This window comes from Aptenodytes forsteri, unplaced genomic scaffold (genome assembly GCF_000699145.1).
Source record: "Aptenodytes forsteri isolate BGI_AS27 unplaced genomic scaffold, ASM69914v1 Scaffold164, whole genome shotgun sequence".
Lineage (NCBI taxonomy): Eukaryota > Metazoa > Chordata > Aves > Sphenisciformes > Spheniscidae > Aptenodytes > Aptenodytes forsteri.
Window position 1 is genome coordinate 2,663,505 of NW_008795527.1, and position 18,920 is coordinate 2,682,424.

General features: G+C 41.3%; 1 protein-coding gene across 4 annotated transcripts in view; it reads left to right on the top strand.

The window, feature by feature from the left end:
- Positions 1 to 18,920, top strand: part of IGF2BP3 (insulin like growth factor 2 mRNA binding protein 3) — a 118,493-nt gene that overhangs the window by 57,713 nt on the left and 41,860 nt on the right. For all 4 annotated transcript variants that reach the window (XM_019472784.1, XM_019472783.1, XM_009282047.2 and 1 more), the window contains exons 4-5: positions 14,713 to 14,764; positions 14,857 to 14,920. In XM_019472784.1, the coding sequence (XP_019328329.1) occupies positions 14,713 to 14,764; positions 14,857 to 14,920 (116 nt within the window). The remainder of the gene's footprint in view (positions 1 to 14,712; positions 14,765 to 14,856; positions 14,921 to 18,920) is intronic.

The window sequence follows — 18,920 nt, forward strand, 5'->3', positions numbered from 1 at the left end:
AGGGGGGGGGGATGCAGAGGAGAGAGTGGTGAGTGATTTCTGATTCTTCCCCCGGCCCTGGAAAGCCCATTGCTTACCTTTGAGCTGCTCATTATTGCTTGGTTACCTCATATTAGATCTCTGGAAGTACTATCCCCTGTTCTATTTGTAAATGTACTGAGGAAAAAGCTTGTGTCCTTAAGTTTTAGGCAAGACTCACAGAAGGAAAATAAACAAAAACATAAACAAAAAAAAAGGCACTACAGTTAGTATTGAGGTGAGTTCAGGGGAATGATTGCCAGAGTGGAGCGGTTGGTCCATCAGTCACCAGAAGGCTGGTCTGTTTCCCATCTAGAAATAGGTTGCTGCCATTTTTGTGTGTGTCCATCCCTGTGATGATTCTTCTGAAAGGGGCAAGAAAAAAAACCCAGACAAACTGAAAGTGAAATCTGTTTGTCTCTGAGCACACAAAAATGAACATAAAATGAACTCTTTTTATAAGTTCAACCTCAGAAGACTTCAATTGATTGAAATTGGATATCAAAGACTGTGTAGCCAAATGGCTGCCAAGAAAAAGGAGGGTCCAAGCTAATTTTTAAAAGTTAATTTTATCTGTGATAATGCCTGGTGTGCACTTCAGGAGCTGCTCTGTGATAGCCACTGCTGATCCAGGCTAAGGGACGTCCTGCATTGTATTGGTGGGAGACAATACAAGGAACAAAGCTGATATACCTCCTTGCCACCATCTATTTGTATTTTCAGAGCGTTAACCCTGGGGCGATTCCTTTATTGTCTTGGAAAGCATGAGAGCCTTTATTAAACATAAAGAGGACACACCCTGTGCATGTTGTAGTGTGCTGAGGCAAAGTGTGTCTGCCTTAATTGCGCTTTTGTTCCTGAACTCCCCAGAACTTGGGCTGGAGGGTGACAAAGGGAATATCTGGGCTGCTTTTTTTCCCCTCCTTCTTCTAGGAAAAGCTAATATCATCATCAAAATATATTTAACTGTCTGCCTCTTTCTTGTGAAAGCTCACTGTTGCAGATAAGGTTACATGCAGAAGTCTTCCCGCGTGCCGGTTGAGAGCAACAGCAGATAACTTGGAGCCTGCAGCTAAGATGAACATGTTGGAGTGTCTGTTTACAAATCAAATATCGGCCTGGCATGGCCTGCACTGGCAGCAGAGCTGTGCGCGCGCTAAAATTAAAGAGGAGGCTGGAAAGGGAGACATTCCTCATGTTCTGGGCTGGTCTCATTGGTTCAGCAGCATGTACCACTACTGCGCTGCTGGCATGGTAGCCAGCACAACTACAGTAGCACATTGTGCACTGGTGGGTAAGAGCTCAACAATAAGGGACTGGAAAAGACCGCTTTCCATAGAGAGGTTTTTAGAAGGCTGAATATTACCAAAATAATTTCACAAAGCTATATAATCTGAAAAGCAACTGAAGTGACTGCCCTTGATCTGCTGCCAGACTTCATGGGGTATTGCTTTCCACAGGCTGCTGCAGCACACTTGGCCATGTTACTCCATCCCATAATTTTTTTTTTTCTGCCATAGCTGAGCTTACTATTTATGCTGGTTTGAAAGTTAAGCATGCTCTCGGGTAAGCAGAGGGAAAAGTAATTTTACTGTTGCTATGTGGAAGAATGGCCAAATGCTTGCATGTATTTTTGGGGTGGTACAGAGTGTTTAGACTTTAAATTCTAGCTAAGGGTGTTCAGGTTTCTAAGCCAGCCTCTGCGGCTGGCAGCAGCTCTTCTAGTGTTGTCAGCCCTGCTGCCAGGGACGTTGTGATGTCCTGGAGGGGACAATATGGCAGCCTCTTAGTCGGAACCTCTCAAATCCATTTAAAGTCAAAGACCTTAAAAAATGTTGGTAAAAGGTCCCCAAAGCAGTGGGACATTTTCTCTTTTAAAGTAAAAAAAAAAAAGCATCTGGAAATGGGATGTCCTCAGCTTCTCCTCCCGCCTTGCAGTTAGGAGCAGTAAGTCTGCAGAAAGGTGCTGTTTGTAGTGCTTCCAGGAGCTGTGCTGGTGCAAGTGCCTGTTCTTCACATTCAGTATCCATATTTTATTTAGAGCTTCCAACATATTCTCGTTGCTTATTGGGAAGTTTGCTTCTAGCTTCATGGGGGGGGGGGGGGGGGGGGGGGTTTGGGTTTTGGGTTTGTTTTTTTTTTTAGTAAATAATTTAAGAACCTGTCTTTATAGTAGAACATGTGCAATGGGCCCATCTTTTTTTTTTTTTTTTCCCCTCTCCTTTTGAGTATCTGGGTGATGAAAATCATGTCATCAGTGTTTTGTATCTCATGCTTTCTGGCTTCAAGGCTTCTTGTATGTGGCTGCTTCTGTATGCTGAGCTGTTTCCATCTCCCTGAAACCGAGCACTGGGGGGAGTGTGTGACGGTATGTGGTTATAAGAGAGTGTGTATTAGTTGACTTCTGAGGCTTCTGCTACTGCTTGTCTCCATCTCTCTTATTTATGTTCATCCTATGTTCCCTTACACCCAAAAGGTACTCTTGTGTGGTCATTGACCTGGGATCCTGATCTTCATATCTGCTCCCTTCTCTGACCTGGTTGCGATGCAGCTCGTCCCTAAACTCTGTTGTGCAGATTATTTTGAGAGCTTTCTTTCATGATGCACCTCATATTTTGGAAGCACCCCCAGTACTTACTACTTCCACAGTAGTTGGTCACTTCCCCGATGTCCTTTCCTACACGGTGTAGATCCAGTTCCCTGTGAAATCTCTCCTGGATGCTCCTGCCTTACTTTTCATCTCCATCCCCAGAAGCTCAGGCGGCGGCTGGGCCACTGGTCCTTGGCCGCTGCCGTGACCTCCCCGGCCTCCCAGCCGGGCTATACTTCCTTCAGCACTTGGGCTGCCTATTTTTCATGTCTATGGCCAGGCAGTAGGGAGGCCCTGCTCCAGGCTTTTGGAGGAGGCCAGGCTGGCTGGGGACAACCTCAAATATCAACCAAAAGATCAGGTGGATGTTTCTGTTCCTGTGGGCCCCCCCAGTACTTCCCTAGGTAGCTGTTGCACCCATTGCTTACGCCTTGCAAGCTCTTCGAGGCAGGGGCCACCCTGGTTTGTTGCTGCTGTTGCGCAGCTGCTGTTTAATGCAAGAGGTGTGTGCCACTAATGGTTTAAAATAAATTTTTCCCCTGCTCTAGCAGTCCTCTTACTACTGCTTTCTGCATCTTCTTGCTATGCTCAGCCCTGAATAGCATGTTTCAATCTCATCCAGATGCCATGAGCAGGGATTTAAGAGCTGTGGCTCCCTAAATATTCAGCAGACGAATAACCAAGATTTCTTAGTTCCTCTTACACCGCCTCCTCTCTCTTCCCATGTCAATAGCAAAGCACTGAAGTACTCTTTCCCTCTGTGCCTAAAAATCTAGTTCCCCTTCTGTTGGGCTGAGTATTTCGCTATGAATCGGTGAAAAATCAGAATGAAGTATACGTTCATACAGGCGTTTACTGGGGATTTACACTCCCACTTCCCTTATTTTAAACAGTGTTGGCTTTTTAAATGTCAAAAAATTTAAATTTTAAGCTTTTTAAGGAGAACGAGTTGTTTTGACAAGAGGAGATAATTTATTGTATAGTAAATGTGAAACTGGTAAATGGCATACAACTTCTCGGTGCCCTGCAGTATTGTTCACCTTTACTCTTAATTTATTGCTACTACAGATGTTTTTGATTCATGTTCAGGGGAATATTGCTGTAGAGAGTTAAGGTACTTTTAGTGGAGGATAGCTTGTGCAGCTACTTATGGAGCAGCAGTGAAACAAGTCTGGAGTCACTTACCCAAATACTTGCAGTGCCTGTTTCAGAGCATAAGAAAGAAGTTGCATTGAAAATGAATGTCCAGGTTTCTGGAAAATAGCGGGTTGTTTTTTGTGTGGTGGTTTTTTTTTTTTTTTTAAAAAAGAAACAAAGTGTATTAGTCTAGCACCTGGTGTTACCAAACTGCTCAGGTGCTTGCACAAGGGTGACTTTTGCAAAGGACAGCTGTAATGGCTTTTTTAGCTGCTAAAGCCTGATGTCTTGGGCAGAGCTGATTATTTAGCTGAATTGAAAACTTGGCTATAAAATATAAAGCAGAGACTAGGTCTAAACTTTCCTGTGTGGCAATTGGAGCCAGTAAGAATAGAGAAGACCTCTGCTGCATTATATCTGATTTCTTGTGCTTTTCGTAAGTAGGCCTGAGGAATAGCAGGCAATTATGTTCCAGGCAAGCAATTCTGTTTTATTCAAAGAACAACAAACAGCCTAAAAACATATATCATCCATGTTAGTTGGTAGTCCCTCTTTCCTCTGTGAATTCCAGTGCTTGTGAGGAATAAGGGTATTTCAGTTTTCAGGTCTGTGCAACTATTAATTACTGCAAAGCGAGTGGAACAGTGTAAACTTGCCTGCTTTGTGATTGCATCTCTTTTGTTTTCCCTTTGTAAGAAGGAAAAACATTCTAATTTTATTAATAATGAGGCTGTACAATAAACTTCAGAGTTTAAGAGCTTGCTGGTGACTGAATACACCTTGCAAGGCTGCGAAGGGAAAGCTCTTCTATCTTTCTTTGTAGAAGGCTCTGAATGCTTGTAGATGGAAGCAGAGATCGCTCTTGAACCACGTTAGGTGTAGTTAACTCATTTAACTGTGGCCGTTCTCCTTGAATTGTTCCAGTCATCTTACTTGTCATTTGATTGCTCCTTCAAAATTGACACTTAAAAGTAATTTATAGTCTGCAAGCTGTCAGCTAGCACTCAGCATTCACACTCTGAATTGTTTTGTTTGGGTATATATAGGTCAAATGGTATTAGCATAGTGCATCTCTTGCAATCTTGATTTCTAGTTTAGATAATCGCATTCAAGTTTGTGGTTTTTCGTAAATGTCCTCTTAAACCTTACCTTTCAGATTAGTGCATGAGTTGGCCGTAATGCTGGGATACTTTAAGCTAGACTTGGAAATCTCATAGATCTTGGTAAATGTGAGTTTAACAGAATTTCACGATAATACCTCTTTAACTTTTAGGGTTTTTTTTAAGAACTTAGTTTTGAGTGTTTTAAATATGTATACTTTTATTTTTATGACTATCTGAATGATTAGGTAGCTGCTAGATAATGTGTTTTACCACAGAAATTTTAGAAATTTTCTACACTCAAAAATCCTGTGATTCCCCTTTGCTCCAAGGTTCATGTTTCTGCAGCTTGAAGGCTTTGACAGCACTTAATTGTTGTTTGCAAAGCTCTCATCTCTGCGTTAGCACTGTAGAGACCTTTACTGTAGACTTTATTTTACTCTGATTCTGCAGCTCAAAATAATTCAAATACTTGAAGGTGGTGTTCTTGCTCTACCAAGATGTCTCCTTGCTGTAAAGTGTATATAACTTGTATTTGCGTTTGACCCCAGGCTTGAATTCTTGAGTCCTGCTCCAACATCCTCTACTTCTTTCAGTGCCCAGTCCCCACAGCAGGGACTAGATAAGGTTGTCCCCTTTCCTCCCCTCTCCCTAAAAATAGCCATAAAAACCAGGAGATGTAGGTTAAGAGAAACTTGTCTTCTCCAGCTGTTGGGATGACTTTAGCAATTTCAGGTGTAGCTGTTACAACTAAAGTGAATGAGCTGCCCCACGTGTTATGAGGCTGCTACTGACAATCTGCATTCAGGTACAGGAGTTTACAGGAGTTTTGCTGTGCCAGCAAAATAACTAGAGAGGTGAGGTAGGTGACATGCACTGACAGCTCGAGGGAAAGTTTTGTATGAGAATGTCCAGCAACCCAGCCCATATGTCTGTAAGCCTCTGTAAATGCAGATAACAATTCCCTCCCTTCAGTAGTCTCTTGTATTTCAGAGACTCATTGTTTAGAGGCCAAACCTTCTCTTAAATGTCTGGTCCACAGCAGTGCTATCCCTTAGTAGGGCTGCTGGGAAGCCAAAGGCATGGCATGCATCTTATGGATGACGAATTTAAAAAGAGGGAAGGGGAGTCCTGTAAATATAACTCAGGTAAAATGCTTCAATCTTCTTATAGTTTTTCCTGGTTATAAAGAGAGCTAAGATATTCATGAAGTGGTTGTTAAGGACTTATCTTTTTCCTGAAAGCTTGTCATCTTGAGTCTTGTGCACAATAGAGGGAACGTCTCAGATGTGATCTCCATCTGAGTTCTCATATACTTTATTTTTATCTGTGCTGATCTGTGAACTAAATCCATTTTACAGGATTTTCCTCTATGATTCCCTCTATCGTTTTTAGGTAGTTATAAGCAGATCCTAGAGGAAATGCTTATGATAGAATATGGGACAATCTTCCCAGGAAAGGTTTCCCTGATATCAAGCACTGACTTGGCTCTGTTTCTATAATGCACTAGCATACCTGTACCAGAAGGAACATTTTTTCCTATGTGTGGCCTCTTCATGAAATTATCCCTGTGCTCTTGTCGAGAGATTTCTTGGAACTTGTAATTGTTGATCGGTTCCAAAAGATGATTCAAAAATTGATTTTTAGTCTGACAGATTTCTGTTATAGTTACAGGTTTCCAACTTTATAGAAGGCATTTTTTTTAAATGAACGAACTACTATTATGCTGAAACTAAAAATATCAGACTAGCACCAGCCTCGTAGAGCGTAATGAAGCGGCATCAAGTCTTTTTAATAGCTACAGAAAATAGCTTTCAAAAGTGCCTTTTTCACACACACATGTGCACACACAGAGAAAAGAGTAAAGCGTATAGGAGAAATACAATTCTTCCTGATAAATCTTCCAATTAAAAAGAACACATTTTCTGTAATGATATGGAGTTAACGAAATTGGGAGGACTGTGAAAGGTTGAGGGGGAAAGGAAAAACGTAACCATTTCCTTTCTGGTTTTCACGGCACTGAGCAGGACATTGCAACTTGCACTGTGGGGCTGAGCAGCAGTCTTCCTGACAGAGACCAGTGCTGGATGCCTCCACGGGAAGGTGTCGAAACTGCCAATAAAGCAACAATTGTATTTCAATATAGTGCTGTGAATAAAGCAGAAAATTCATCCCTTATCCCAGTGTATTTTCCAAGCATTCTTTTAAAATTTGCTGGCTCCCTTGCTTTTGTGTAGTCTATCACTTAATCAAAGTTGGGCAATGGATGCTCGCTGGATAGTAATGCTTTTATAGCTTTTTTTTTTTCTTCCCTTTGGCAAACTACAAATGAGATTGTAGAAGTAGTGGAGAGTGTTTCCACTTAAACTGGCCGCCTCGATGCGAGAGGAGGCAGATGAACACAAGCTAGTGTTGCTGCTGCTTCCCACTACGTTTCACAACACCCATCTGCCAGCCCAGCATGTGATCCTTCCCTCACGCCCAGCCGCAGAAATGTCCTGGTAGCCCGTCTGCCTGGGGGGAAAGAGGAGGAGGAGGGGGCCCCAGCAGTGCCCACGAGGAGATCCTGGGAATGAGGGTTAGCCATGTAAAACAGCAGTTGCTGCCTTTAAGGACCGATCTGCGTGATGGTGCTTTTTAATTTTCTGGAAGTCAGGATGGGTACTGAATCGGGAGTGTTCGCATTAGTGCTAACCTGGTTCATAAACTCTGTCATTATCTGAAACTGCTCTTGAAGTTACACCTTTAGCGTGAGGTGTGGGGAGATTAATAAAGTATTGTAGCAGATATTGTGCGGTGCTTAATTGCATTCAGAAAATGTTGCATAAATACTTATTTCTCTGTTTTCAAACTTGTTTTCATTTAATTTAGATGAAGGGTGAATAGAAGCTGCCAATTTGGCCATCTCTACATGATTCGTTATTTCATAATACCTGTATCATATTCCCTCTCGCTCTTTTCCAAACTGAATTATCTTGCTCCCTTTAATCTCTTTGTAAAGGAGGCCACCCATGCATCTAATAAGGTTTTTCTGCCTTTCTCTAAACATTTATCAAGTACTTTTTTTAACCTTGGAGACCATTTAATACCATTTGTCAGCCTTGATACTATGATCTTTTTTTTTCCTTTTTTGCATCTCATACCTCCTTAGTGTAATGCACACTAATCTTTCCTCCCTATCACACGTTCAGGAGACTATTTCCAGCTTAGGGTGTAATGTGGGAACATGAAAGCACACAAGAACTCTTTGCCTGCTGCATTCAGTACCTGGGCTAACTTTGTAGCCCAAAAATTTCTTTTGCAATTTCTTCTATTTTCAGAGCTTCATTAGGATACCATCTCAGTGAATTTTTCTATCATATGAATTTTTAAATAAAAAAAGGAGGGAGAGAGAGTTCTGATGCTGATCTTCATCTGTAACGGTTTACCCTGTTGCTTACACTTGTTGGATTCCTCTTAATTTTTTTTTTTAGAAGCTAACCTTCTTCCATCTGTAAATTATGCTAATTATACTTTGTGATTTTTGACTTAGCAGATTTAAGGCAGGTCCTTTTAAATGTTGTTCTTGAATACTAGTGTGGTTTTAAAGCATTTAGTCCTCTCTCTTTCTGTTATCTTTTTATTTTATGTGCATAGGGATGTGTGTTTGTATATATAAAAATGTAAATGTCCAGCAGTATTATCTGGAAACAGTTATAAACACGTGTGGTATGTGGAGTTGGTTACATGTGTAGTCACGGTTGTATGTGATGCTCTACCTGAGATCTGTTTTCAGTTGCTTTATATATTTTGCTTAATTTGAAACACCGAAGTTAAAATAGTCCACATCATCTCTTACCTCCTTATTTTTCAGTTGAGCGTTTCAGATGCTCCATAATGAGACCAAGGTAAATAGGGACCTAGTGTTTGGTCTTAGCACTGTAGGGAGGGACGTTGGCTTGGGCCAGAGGACGGCTCTGCTGCCAACTAACAAGTCCAGCGTGTGCAGTGAAGATGACTTGTCTGTAAAAGTTGTGCCCCAGTTACTCGCCGTGCGCTTTCTTAATTTTTCAGCAAGTCGAGGACTTTCAGGAAGATAAACTGCTTTGGTTAGGGGAATTGAATGCTGCCATGGCAAATGGAATTATGCACGTTCTGGTCTCCGGTGCTGCGCAAACTATTTAAGCAGAAGTTGCTATTAGTTGCTAACAGTGTGCCTTGTCTTCAGTTTGTCTTGTGATGAGCCTCAGGTCTCTCTTGCCAAAGTGCCATGTTCTCCTTGCTACCGAAAGTGCCTTTGAAGCTGCACTTTGAACGCACAGACATGCTGAGCGCTGTGGAAAATCAAGCCCTCGGTGTCCAAATTGGTCACTCAATTAGTAGTTCCTTTGACAATTTTGGCTTTGTTCTCTGTGGTTCAGCTTTACATTCTTAAAACGCTGGTAATGCCACCTAAACAGAATTGTATTAAAGGGTAAACTTTATTAATAGTTTTGAACATTTGGATATAACTGTAAGTTCCCAGGAGAAGAATTCACTCCAGGGTTTGTATGGGATGTGGTAAATAAGCCAGAGTTATTGTTTTCAGGCGCTGCCTTTCTGGTGTGTGCAAACAATGACTTCAGCAGCTTCCAGACTTATTTTTCTGATTCTTCCAGACTATGGTCATGGCTTCATGAGACAGTAAACTGGGTATTGGAGGGCCTACAAGATGAAAAACACCATCACCACATGCTGCAATGCGTTGAGCCATTGCAAACTGGCTTTGCCTATTCAAATGCCTTCACAAGGTTTTGGAGGAATAACTTTGTCCTGGCAGACCACGTGCTGGTTTGGGTACTCCATGTCCATGCTGCTCTGCCTTCACAAGGGACCAACATGCTCTGACCTTTTTGGTGAAAATGGGTGAAGTTGCCATGTTTGGGCTCTGTCTGGTGGCAGTGGTCCAGACAGGCTGCCCAGGCTAGGAGGTGTGCTGGGTGGCCTGGAGCCAAGCTCACCTGTCCACTATGGCCTCCACGCGGTTGATGCAGCGTTATCGGATTATACCTTTCAAAAATGACTGCTTCCTCAGGGATTTATTAGGGGCTGCTTCATATTTAATTTTCCTTGTAAAGCCATGCTAGCCAGGCCCCTTGTTGGGGATGCGCTTTTTACCAACAAAAAGATTAAGCCAAACTGAAGGTACTTTGAAGAGCCTTTTTGCCATTGTCAGTCGTTGGCAGCTGGTGGGGCTGCAAGAGCGATGGTGGCTGCCGAGGGCTTGTTTCACACAGCAAAGTCACAAAATGCCAGCTCTGCTCGTGCTGTGCTGCAAATTTTAGCACACCAGGGCCTGGTGGGGGTCACACCAGGCTAGTTGTGCTGCATTAATATAATTAATCGAAAATTGCATTTTTTTGTGAACTTAAATATATCAACAAGGTACTTGAAGTGTGCAGGTGGCATAAGTCGTTCAGCCAGGCTTGATATCTGGAGTGATATCGGCATTGCTCTGCACCCCCGCCCCCTCCTTTCCTTACCTGGCTCTTTTGTTTTCTTTCACTCCCACCTCTCCTCTTTTAAATCAAAAAGCCACTTGCACTAACAACTTCTCCCCTTTCCTCATATTGTTGCCTGACTTCCCCCCCCTCCTTTTTTGTTAAATCACCTGGAACACTCAAAGACTTTGCAGCCAAAAATTTCCACGTGGTCTTTTACTGAATGACCCTAATCCTCCTGTCTCTTTTTCTGCCTCCGCTATTTGTGATTTCAGTTGTGTTGTCTAATTTTAACTCCCAATCAATGTGACAGGAGTCATGGAAGCCACGGTTGTGGTCTAATGGATTTGCTCTACGCGAGTGGAGAAAATAACTTCAGGTTCTACAAACACCACTGTGAAGTTCCCATCACTAAGCGTGTGTGTGAGAGAGAAACAATATGGATAACTGTGCTTATGGACCAGATGTCTTGAGACTAATTTGCTTATGCTGTAGGGCAGAAATTCTACAGCACCATAAGATGATGTGTATGAAATAGTCTGTTCTGAAAGTGCAGAAAACAACTGCTCTGGTTTCTTCAAAGGTGCTACTTCTAAACCTGTGAAATCTGCATGAGAACTGAGATATTTTAATGTGTGCTTCGAGCTCTCGGCTCTACTGAAGAGTAACGTTTCCTTGTTTCTTTTTTCCTTGTAAAGCAGCCTCGATTTGTGGGGCTTGGTGTAGGGTAATGCTGTTTATAATCAAGTCAGAATTGGCTTTTAGAGCCTGATGAATGAAAGTCCACAGTATAAGACTGCAGCTTTTTGTGAGAGAGACATCTGTGCTATAACAAGAGCAGGAGACTCAGTTTAGACAACTGCTAGAAGGAGAGCTCAAGAAAAGGAAAGACTTTTTTTTCTAGCTTAGATTAAATATTTGTACAAATAAACTTTTCTTTTCAGCTGCTCATCAGAATTGCTGCTGCACCACCAACTTGGCTTTGAATTTTGTTCTGATTGCCCAACAAGGCTGTACACGAAGAGTGTTACGGAAGAGCAGCTTAAACAAAACATGTTTGTTTTGCAGCAGAACTGGAGGCTTTGGGCTAGAGAAAAAAAATTGGGGAGAGGGAAAAGACAGTGCGAAGAGAAACATGAAAAAATGAAGGATGTGAATAGAAACTGGCTGTTGCAGTAAATACATGTGAAGCAAGAAGCACATGCAGAAGTTGAGTTCTGTGTTTTGAAAGTGAGTTATGGTAGAGGATCTGGCTTTGAATACGGTCGCAATGACTTCTCCCAACTGGATCAGCTGGTTCAGTTAAGTGTTCTCACCCATGAAGCTTGCTCCTTACACACACATATACCCCAACCGCTGGTGAAACTTTTTTACTAGTGCATTTTAAATACAATCTGGTTAAAAGGCTACCCCTGTGCTGTTGATCACACTTAAAACCTTGCTGCATGAGACTGATGGTGATGAAAATACAAGCGTCTAGTGAGGACAGTGCTGCGGAGAGCAACTGTCTTTGACCCAAGAGGATTGTTTCTCATTTTGGTTAAAGAAAGCTCCGCTCCTTTGAGGAAACTTCTCATAAATCTGTTTGGTAAAGCAACTCTTAAGAACATGGGAACTCAAATCACTTGGATTAAAGCCCAGATAGACACTGTCTCTGACTGAGACGGCTCAGAAGAGGATTAAGGAGCAGCATGAGTGGTGAACTCCTGGTGAAGAGGAGTAGGATGCTGAATGCGCTGTCCTGGGCTATTCCTCAGCGTCCACAGTAAAGGAGCCTTTTGGTTCTTAGGTTTCTTGGAGCAGATGCAAGGCTAGTGTGTTGAGAGGTTTTTGACGGCTGATCAGAAACACGTTGGAAGTAGTTTTTAGAGAGAATGTAGTATCTTTAAGAAGTTGTATGGATTCAACTTTAAAGCATTCCTTTTCTTAGTGAAGCTGGTGACTTTAATACATGGGTCTTTATATAAAGGTATGCTTAGCCCAGAATATAAATTTAATATGGAAATAACTTACAAAATATTGATTAATTATCATCCAGCAAAGTCTTGCGGTACCTCTGGCATTCCAGCTTTGCTCTTTCCCTGTTTTTTTAAGGATGAAAATGAAATTCTGTGATTTTGAAGTGATGCAGCTTTGGGCCAGGGTGGGAATGAGCTGGTAGTCTGCACAGTTCAAATGTAATAAAATTTTGTCTTAACTAACTAAAGACATTAGCTCACATTGTAGTACGGTCCGCTGTGTAATGCGGTGCGGGTGTTGACATACTGTAGGAACAAAGAAATTGCTTTGTCAGACTAATGAACTCTTCGGTATCCTGTTTCGAGTAAACATCTCAAAATGGGACTCTGAGCCAGGGACTTGCTTTGCTTTTCTTGTTTTAAAACCCTGACCCCACCCGAGATTCTGTTCACTCAGAATCACTCACTGATTTCAGTGGAGGCACAATTACCATTGAAGCTGTCTATGGTAGAAGGCTTTCCTCGAATCGTGTGCAGTGACTTTCCTGGCTTGCGTGGAAGTATGGCTGCAGACCTGCAAGACCTTATGACTCTCCCACTCATCTGTGCCAACGTTTCAATTGTCTTAAAAGGATCTTCCACAGGCTTTTAATTTATTTTAATCCCCTGGAGTACCTCTGCTTCAGTAATATTTAGTGAATTTCAGAGTAAACTTTTCCTCAGTTTCAAATTGTCAGATCTGAGGAGTGGCAGAAAAATGTTGTTTTTAGGGGATTGAAAAGACAAACTCTCAGACTAGGCTAATCTCTGCTTGTAGGAGGAGAGGACAACTAACGACTTTTCTATGAAAACAAAACAGTTGCCAAGAAAACTTACTGGACCCTATGCAAGAAGGATGGGGAAATTCTGCAGTTAAAAGTAGCAATGCATTGCTCAAACTTGGCGAGCAGTGCATTGCCTTTTAAATACCTGGTTTGAAATATTACCTTTGAAATGTCTGCGTGCAATTTCAATTTTAATAGGTGGTAAAGATTGGAAATTATACTGATGTAAGTTGTCATTAAGTTTGGGCATATAAACTGCAATTTATCTTTAAAAATGTCTTTTATATTGTAGTGAAAGTATACGGTATGTTAAGAAATTATAATTTTGAATTCTTAATCTCATGAGGATGTAGACTCTGAATTTTTACACTTTTAGGGACAGGTTTTCTGCACACTCAGTTGCTGGTTATAAAGTGGAAGCGTACTGCAATGGGAAGCTGCGCAGATGCGTTTTTACGCCTACTACTTTCCTTCGGTCCTTGCTTCCTTGTTTCCTCCTCCTTGCTTTCCTTTCCCAAAAGGGTTTCCTCCCTTTCATTCTGACATTTTGCCTTAAGAGACTAACTGAAATGAAGAATGGCACTTCGGTCACAGAAGAGATTGCAAGTTTACTTTTTCACTTCTTGGTGTAAGTCGTGAACTTTTCCAGCATCGTTTTAATTCTTGAGACAAAACATTAGGATGCAACGAACCACAATGTGTTCTGTGCTGGTTACTGCTGCAGTCACTGTTTTCTGGAACATTATTTCTCACCAGGAAGAAAATAAAGTACATACCATGTGATTTTTTAGAAGCGATACAACTATGCGTATCTTTAAGGTTTTTACTGGAATATTCTGATGCCTTGATTTTCCTGAAAGGCTCACTGTTTCTTGCCCCTTCTTCATCCTCTATTTGACTAGAATAAAACAAATTATGCCAAATAAAACTATATTCGGATTTCTTTTGCCCCTTATCATAAGTTTTTACCTGTTCCTCCCTAGCTTTCTATCAAACGACAAATTAATTGTGACTTTCAAATAATCATGAAGATACCATTGCGAGTGGTTCCTCTGGAATGGGTCTTTGGGGAAAACTGTCAAAGTAATTGCGCGACAGCTCTTGATGTGCTGGTTATTCTGGTTAATGTCTCTAAGTAGACAAGCCCCCACTAAGTAAGAGAATAACGTTTTTATGTATGACCTAAGTGTATGGGGAGGAAAAAAAAAACCAACCCCAAAGAGTGGCAAAGTTACATACATGTGCTTGGGATACATGGAAAGATTTTATTCCAGATTTGCTCTTCTCTAATTCTTCCTGCCTCTGCTTTAGCCCACTCTGAGAACAGGTGACCTGGAGGTTTATTTTCATAGTTTGGCACTTACAGGGCAGTGTGACTTCTTGGAGTTATGTTCTGTATCTTCACATTCATGAGGTTTTAAACACAGATTTTCTGATGTGAGAAAGAAAACAAGCAATGTGTGCTTATTCTTCCCAAAAATAGTTAACATCTCTTCCTTATTGGAGTGGATGTCTTGAATGCTGTATGTTCTGATAAAATTATTACAAATTTTAGTGTTTTTACAGACTTTCTTTTGTTAATCTGTTTTGAAATTGAAATCTGTCGTTTCTTTTACCTCTTGATAGGTGCTGGATAGTTTGTTAGCTCAGTATGGAACAGTGGAGAACTGTGAGCAAGGTAAGGCTCTACTCTCAAATTGCTTTTAAATTTGTAGTGGGAAGGGCGTGGACACTGAATTTAACCTCTTTCCATTGTGTTTTCCTCTCTAGTGAACACTGACACAGAGACTGCAGTTGTAAATGTAACATATGGCAATAAGGACCAGGCTAGACAGTAAGTATTTTTCTTACTTGTTGCTATCGTCTAACTTGTGTTTTCGAATTCATGTTGTTGCGATTTTATATGCAACCTCACTTCTGATTTATTGATCAAAATGATCACGTAAGCATTAACTTTAAAGAAAGTTGCTTGGTCTTTCCCTCGCCAAGTCTTGTGTGCTTTACCTTAATTTGCTATTTTTTGTCATCAACTTTTCCTGCACTTTGATTAAAAATAAATTAATAATTTTGAAAATTGAACATTTGGATAAAATTATTTGACTGGGGAGGGCAGAAAGTTAGTGATTTGCCAATGACAGAGAACAGGAGTTATTGCTTAATTTTAACATTTTTAGCCATGTTTTTAAAAAAGCTTTGTGATGCCCTTTTCAAGTGTTGGTTGTTCTGTGTCTTCTGGTTAGCAGCTGCATTCTTCTTCTATTTGTTTCTGTTGTTTTGCTATAATTTTCCCTTAAGAAATGATTTTTTTTAATTAGAAAAATTAATGCTGTTTCCAAACACACAAAAAGTTGTAATCCGAATACCTAAAATAATTTATTTGGGCTTTTTGAACTTTAAGCCACATATTTTATGCTTGCTTGTATGTTCTGTAATTGATAACTTTTAATCTCAATATTAAAATTTAAAAATATAACACTTTACTTTCCTAATCAATGGTTGTATTTTCCTTTAAATGTTTTCCTTTAAACATCCATATTATGCTATTGGTTTAAATTTGCTTTTCCATCACAGGTAGAAAAAGGACCTATGTGTTCCTTAATTTTTAATCTGGTGACATAAACATATTTTTCCCCTCTTTCTAGCTGTAGCAGGTTAAACAAAAGGAAACCTATGGAATAGCCTACAATGATCTTTTTATTTTAACTTTGAAATTTCTGCCACCTTGTGGCTAACTAAAATTAGCAGTTAAGATGCAGAGTATGTTTATGGTATGCATTAATTCAAAATTACAAATGAAATAATATTTGTACATATAATTAAGTAATTATGACTTCTGTGTAACTTGAATGCAACACATGTATTTAATCTTTCAAAGTGTTAGGTTACTTGTTAGTGTATTCTAAACAAATGTGATGGGAAACTTGTGTCAGTGGTGTCTCCTTTGTACGCTGGAGCTGAAGGAAACAATGTTTTTCTTTAGTTCACTATTTAACTTTTCTCAAAACCTGAATCATTCAGTAAGTTCTTCAGGTTCTTCTGTTTTTAATTCTGTTGCACAGTAATTAAGAAAAATGTTGAATTTCTAGTTCTGAAGAAACTGATGGTGCAATGTTAAAAATTAACGCTACATGTGCCAGTTCCTTCTTTGAAAAATGTAGGAAGGAAGTACCTAAAATATCATGGAAAGAAGCATGATGCATATTTTTGAGCTGTCTGTCATCTGTGATGTGGGTTCCTGGACTTGTGCACTCCCTTCCTGTCCTGGTTTCAGCTGGGATAGAGTTAATTTTCTTCCTAGTAGCTGGTATAGTGCTGTGTTTTGGATTTAGCATGAAATGAAAACAACAACATACGGTTTCTCCCCCCTCAAACTGTACTTGTTAAATTTTAAGGTCAATCCTGAGGAAATGCTGGGATAAGCCAAGACTGAGAAGAAGCGTCCGAGGAAAAAATATTGTTTTGCATGAGAAATTGCATGAGAATAACTGAAAACATCTTGAGTGTGAAGCAGGTGAATTAGCGTCCAGCATGAATGTTGGGGGAGGAACTGAAGCGATACAGGTTGAATGATGACATAGAGTTTGGTTGCCTTGAACAGGTAGAGCAAGTGGAGAAGCCTTGATTTGCTTTTGCGAATGGTTTGATACAGACACAGGGTTTTCTAAGGGGATGAGTCCATTTTCTGTATGGAAAACGTTAGCTCAGATTGGCTGGGTTCAGGATGCAACCATTTAGAAACCCCTAAGAGAAGAAGTGGCTGGATAGAGTTTGTCTAGGAAAAAACTGTGAGGAATTGCAGTGAAGAATCACTACAGGACCTGTGCGTGTGTGGCTTTTCTGTAGTGACTGTGGTGGCGTTTCATTTGAATGGTTTTCCCAGGCATAACCTAGCTTTGCTTCTTGGAACTGGCTGTGGTGGGCAGCAATGGCTGTGCAGGGGGGAGTGGTATATGAGTGCTGATAAAAGGCAGTGTTGGTCAACCTACGCAGTACAAGGAGTAACAAGACCTGACTTTATCGAAAGCTGTTTAGGGTCGTTGAGAATCAGCAGCTGATAACAAGCTTTGTATTTTGAAATTTAGCTGTTTAGGGTTAATGATGCTCTTAGCCACGGCTTTTGGAGCAAACACTGTGACATGAAGTTTTCTATGCCGCCACATACAGTGGGTCCCTAGTTCTAATTACGTCTTTTCTGCACTTTTTGCAACACACATACTAACCTCACAGTTAGTAATGCTGGCTGACAAAACATGCAAAGTTGGCTACTTCCCCGCTGGATAGACTGTATGGCATTGCTGTGCCTGTTGGAGTGTGTACCGGCAATGCTGTGCGGTGAAGGTGCTGTAACACAATCTGGAGATACTTTTGATAAGCAGTTCTAAACAAGTGTGGTATGCATTGCTTGGAGGATGTTACTTTTTGAACAAAACTTTTGGTTCCATCCAGCTGGGAAACTGAGCCTTCTTCTGTCTTGCAAGTCTAATTGTTGTGGCAGAGGTTTTTTTGTTTGTGTTTTTTTTTTTTCTCTCTAGGCTGGTACTGCAGTTGCAGCATATTCAATACAGAGCTGCATCCAAAATTAACTTGGAAACTGAAATAGGTGAAGAATGCTGCAGTTCTTTTGAGAAACAAGTCTTGGACAGAGAACACAGCACCCAAAATCTGAGACGTGCACAGTTACTGGCTTCTAATTGGAATGGAGGTCTGTGGCTTTGACCTGTCATAGTGATGCCTCTCTTTCCTAACTGGACAGGCATGAGGCTGTCTTGGCAGAAAAAGCAGGATGCTGCTCCTCATCTCTATGTGGCCAGAGCAGGGGAGTCAGCGTAGCAGATTAGGTACTTATAGGAAGCCCAGTAGGTTTGTGGAGAGGTGTACAGCAAGTACATGGCTCTGTGCTTACGCACCTCCCCATAAACCTACACAGAGCCATGCGTGGGCCTGGGAAAACCACCCTTTGCTCTCCAGGACTGCGGGTAACAAGAAGGCTGGGGACTGCCAGGGCATCTCTGTGACCCCATCCCTCCCTTCCTTTCCTGCAAGCGCTTGGGAGGAGGAGGGAGTTGTTCCAACTCGGAAACTGCCCCTGCCACCATCCTTCCCAGAAACTGGGAGGGCCTTACAAAGCATGTGCACGCTGCTGTGGCACACGCAATTACTGAATTACTGAACTTCGTGGTGAGTTATGGAATATTTGGAAGAGAGGAGTTCAGGGCGAGTGGCAGAGCCTGGAGCCAGTGGATCAGTTTAAACAACCCAACCAGATGCACGTAGGTACCGAGGCAGCTTGGGACCTGCTTGCTGAAGGGCACCCCCTCTTCTCCCAGTATTGATCCCTGACTGCAGCCAGCAGGATGTGCTGACCGTGTCCTTGTGCTGCCACCTAAATAATGGCTGTTATCTTCAAAAGTTACACCACCTCCTCTTTCCCTCCCCAAAATGTTCCAGTGTGTAGGAGTCTAGTGCATGCTACAGTATTTAGCTCTACCCAGGATTTTGGAAGGGAAACTTTGTGCAGAGTTGGCCTCACATATATGGAGTGGGTGTATATTGTTTTAGTATGGGGCTAGGCATTTATTTTTTATCTTATTTTTTAGCTCAGGAATGAGGTATGTGTCTTGGTTGTGTCTCGTAACTGATGGTGTATTTTAAATGCGGGCTGCAGTGTGAGGAGCTCAGGATCCGCGTCTTTGCAGATATAAGTAGATATATTACTTTGAGTGTTAAGACACTAGTGGTCACTTTTTAATTAGAATACTTGCAAAAAGAAACAATTTTTTTACCCTTTCAATGAAGCACAAAGATCTGTGTGCACACACAACCATGTATCCTTG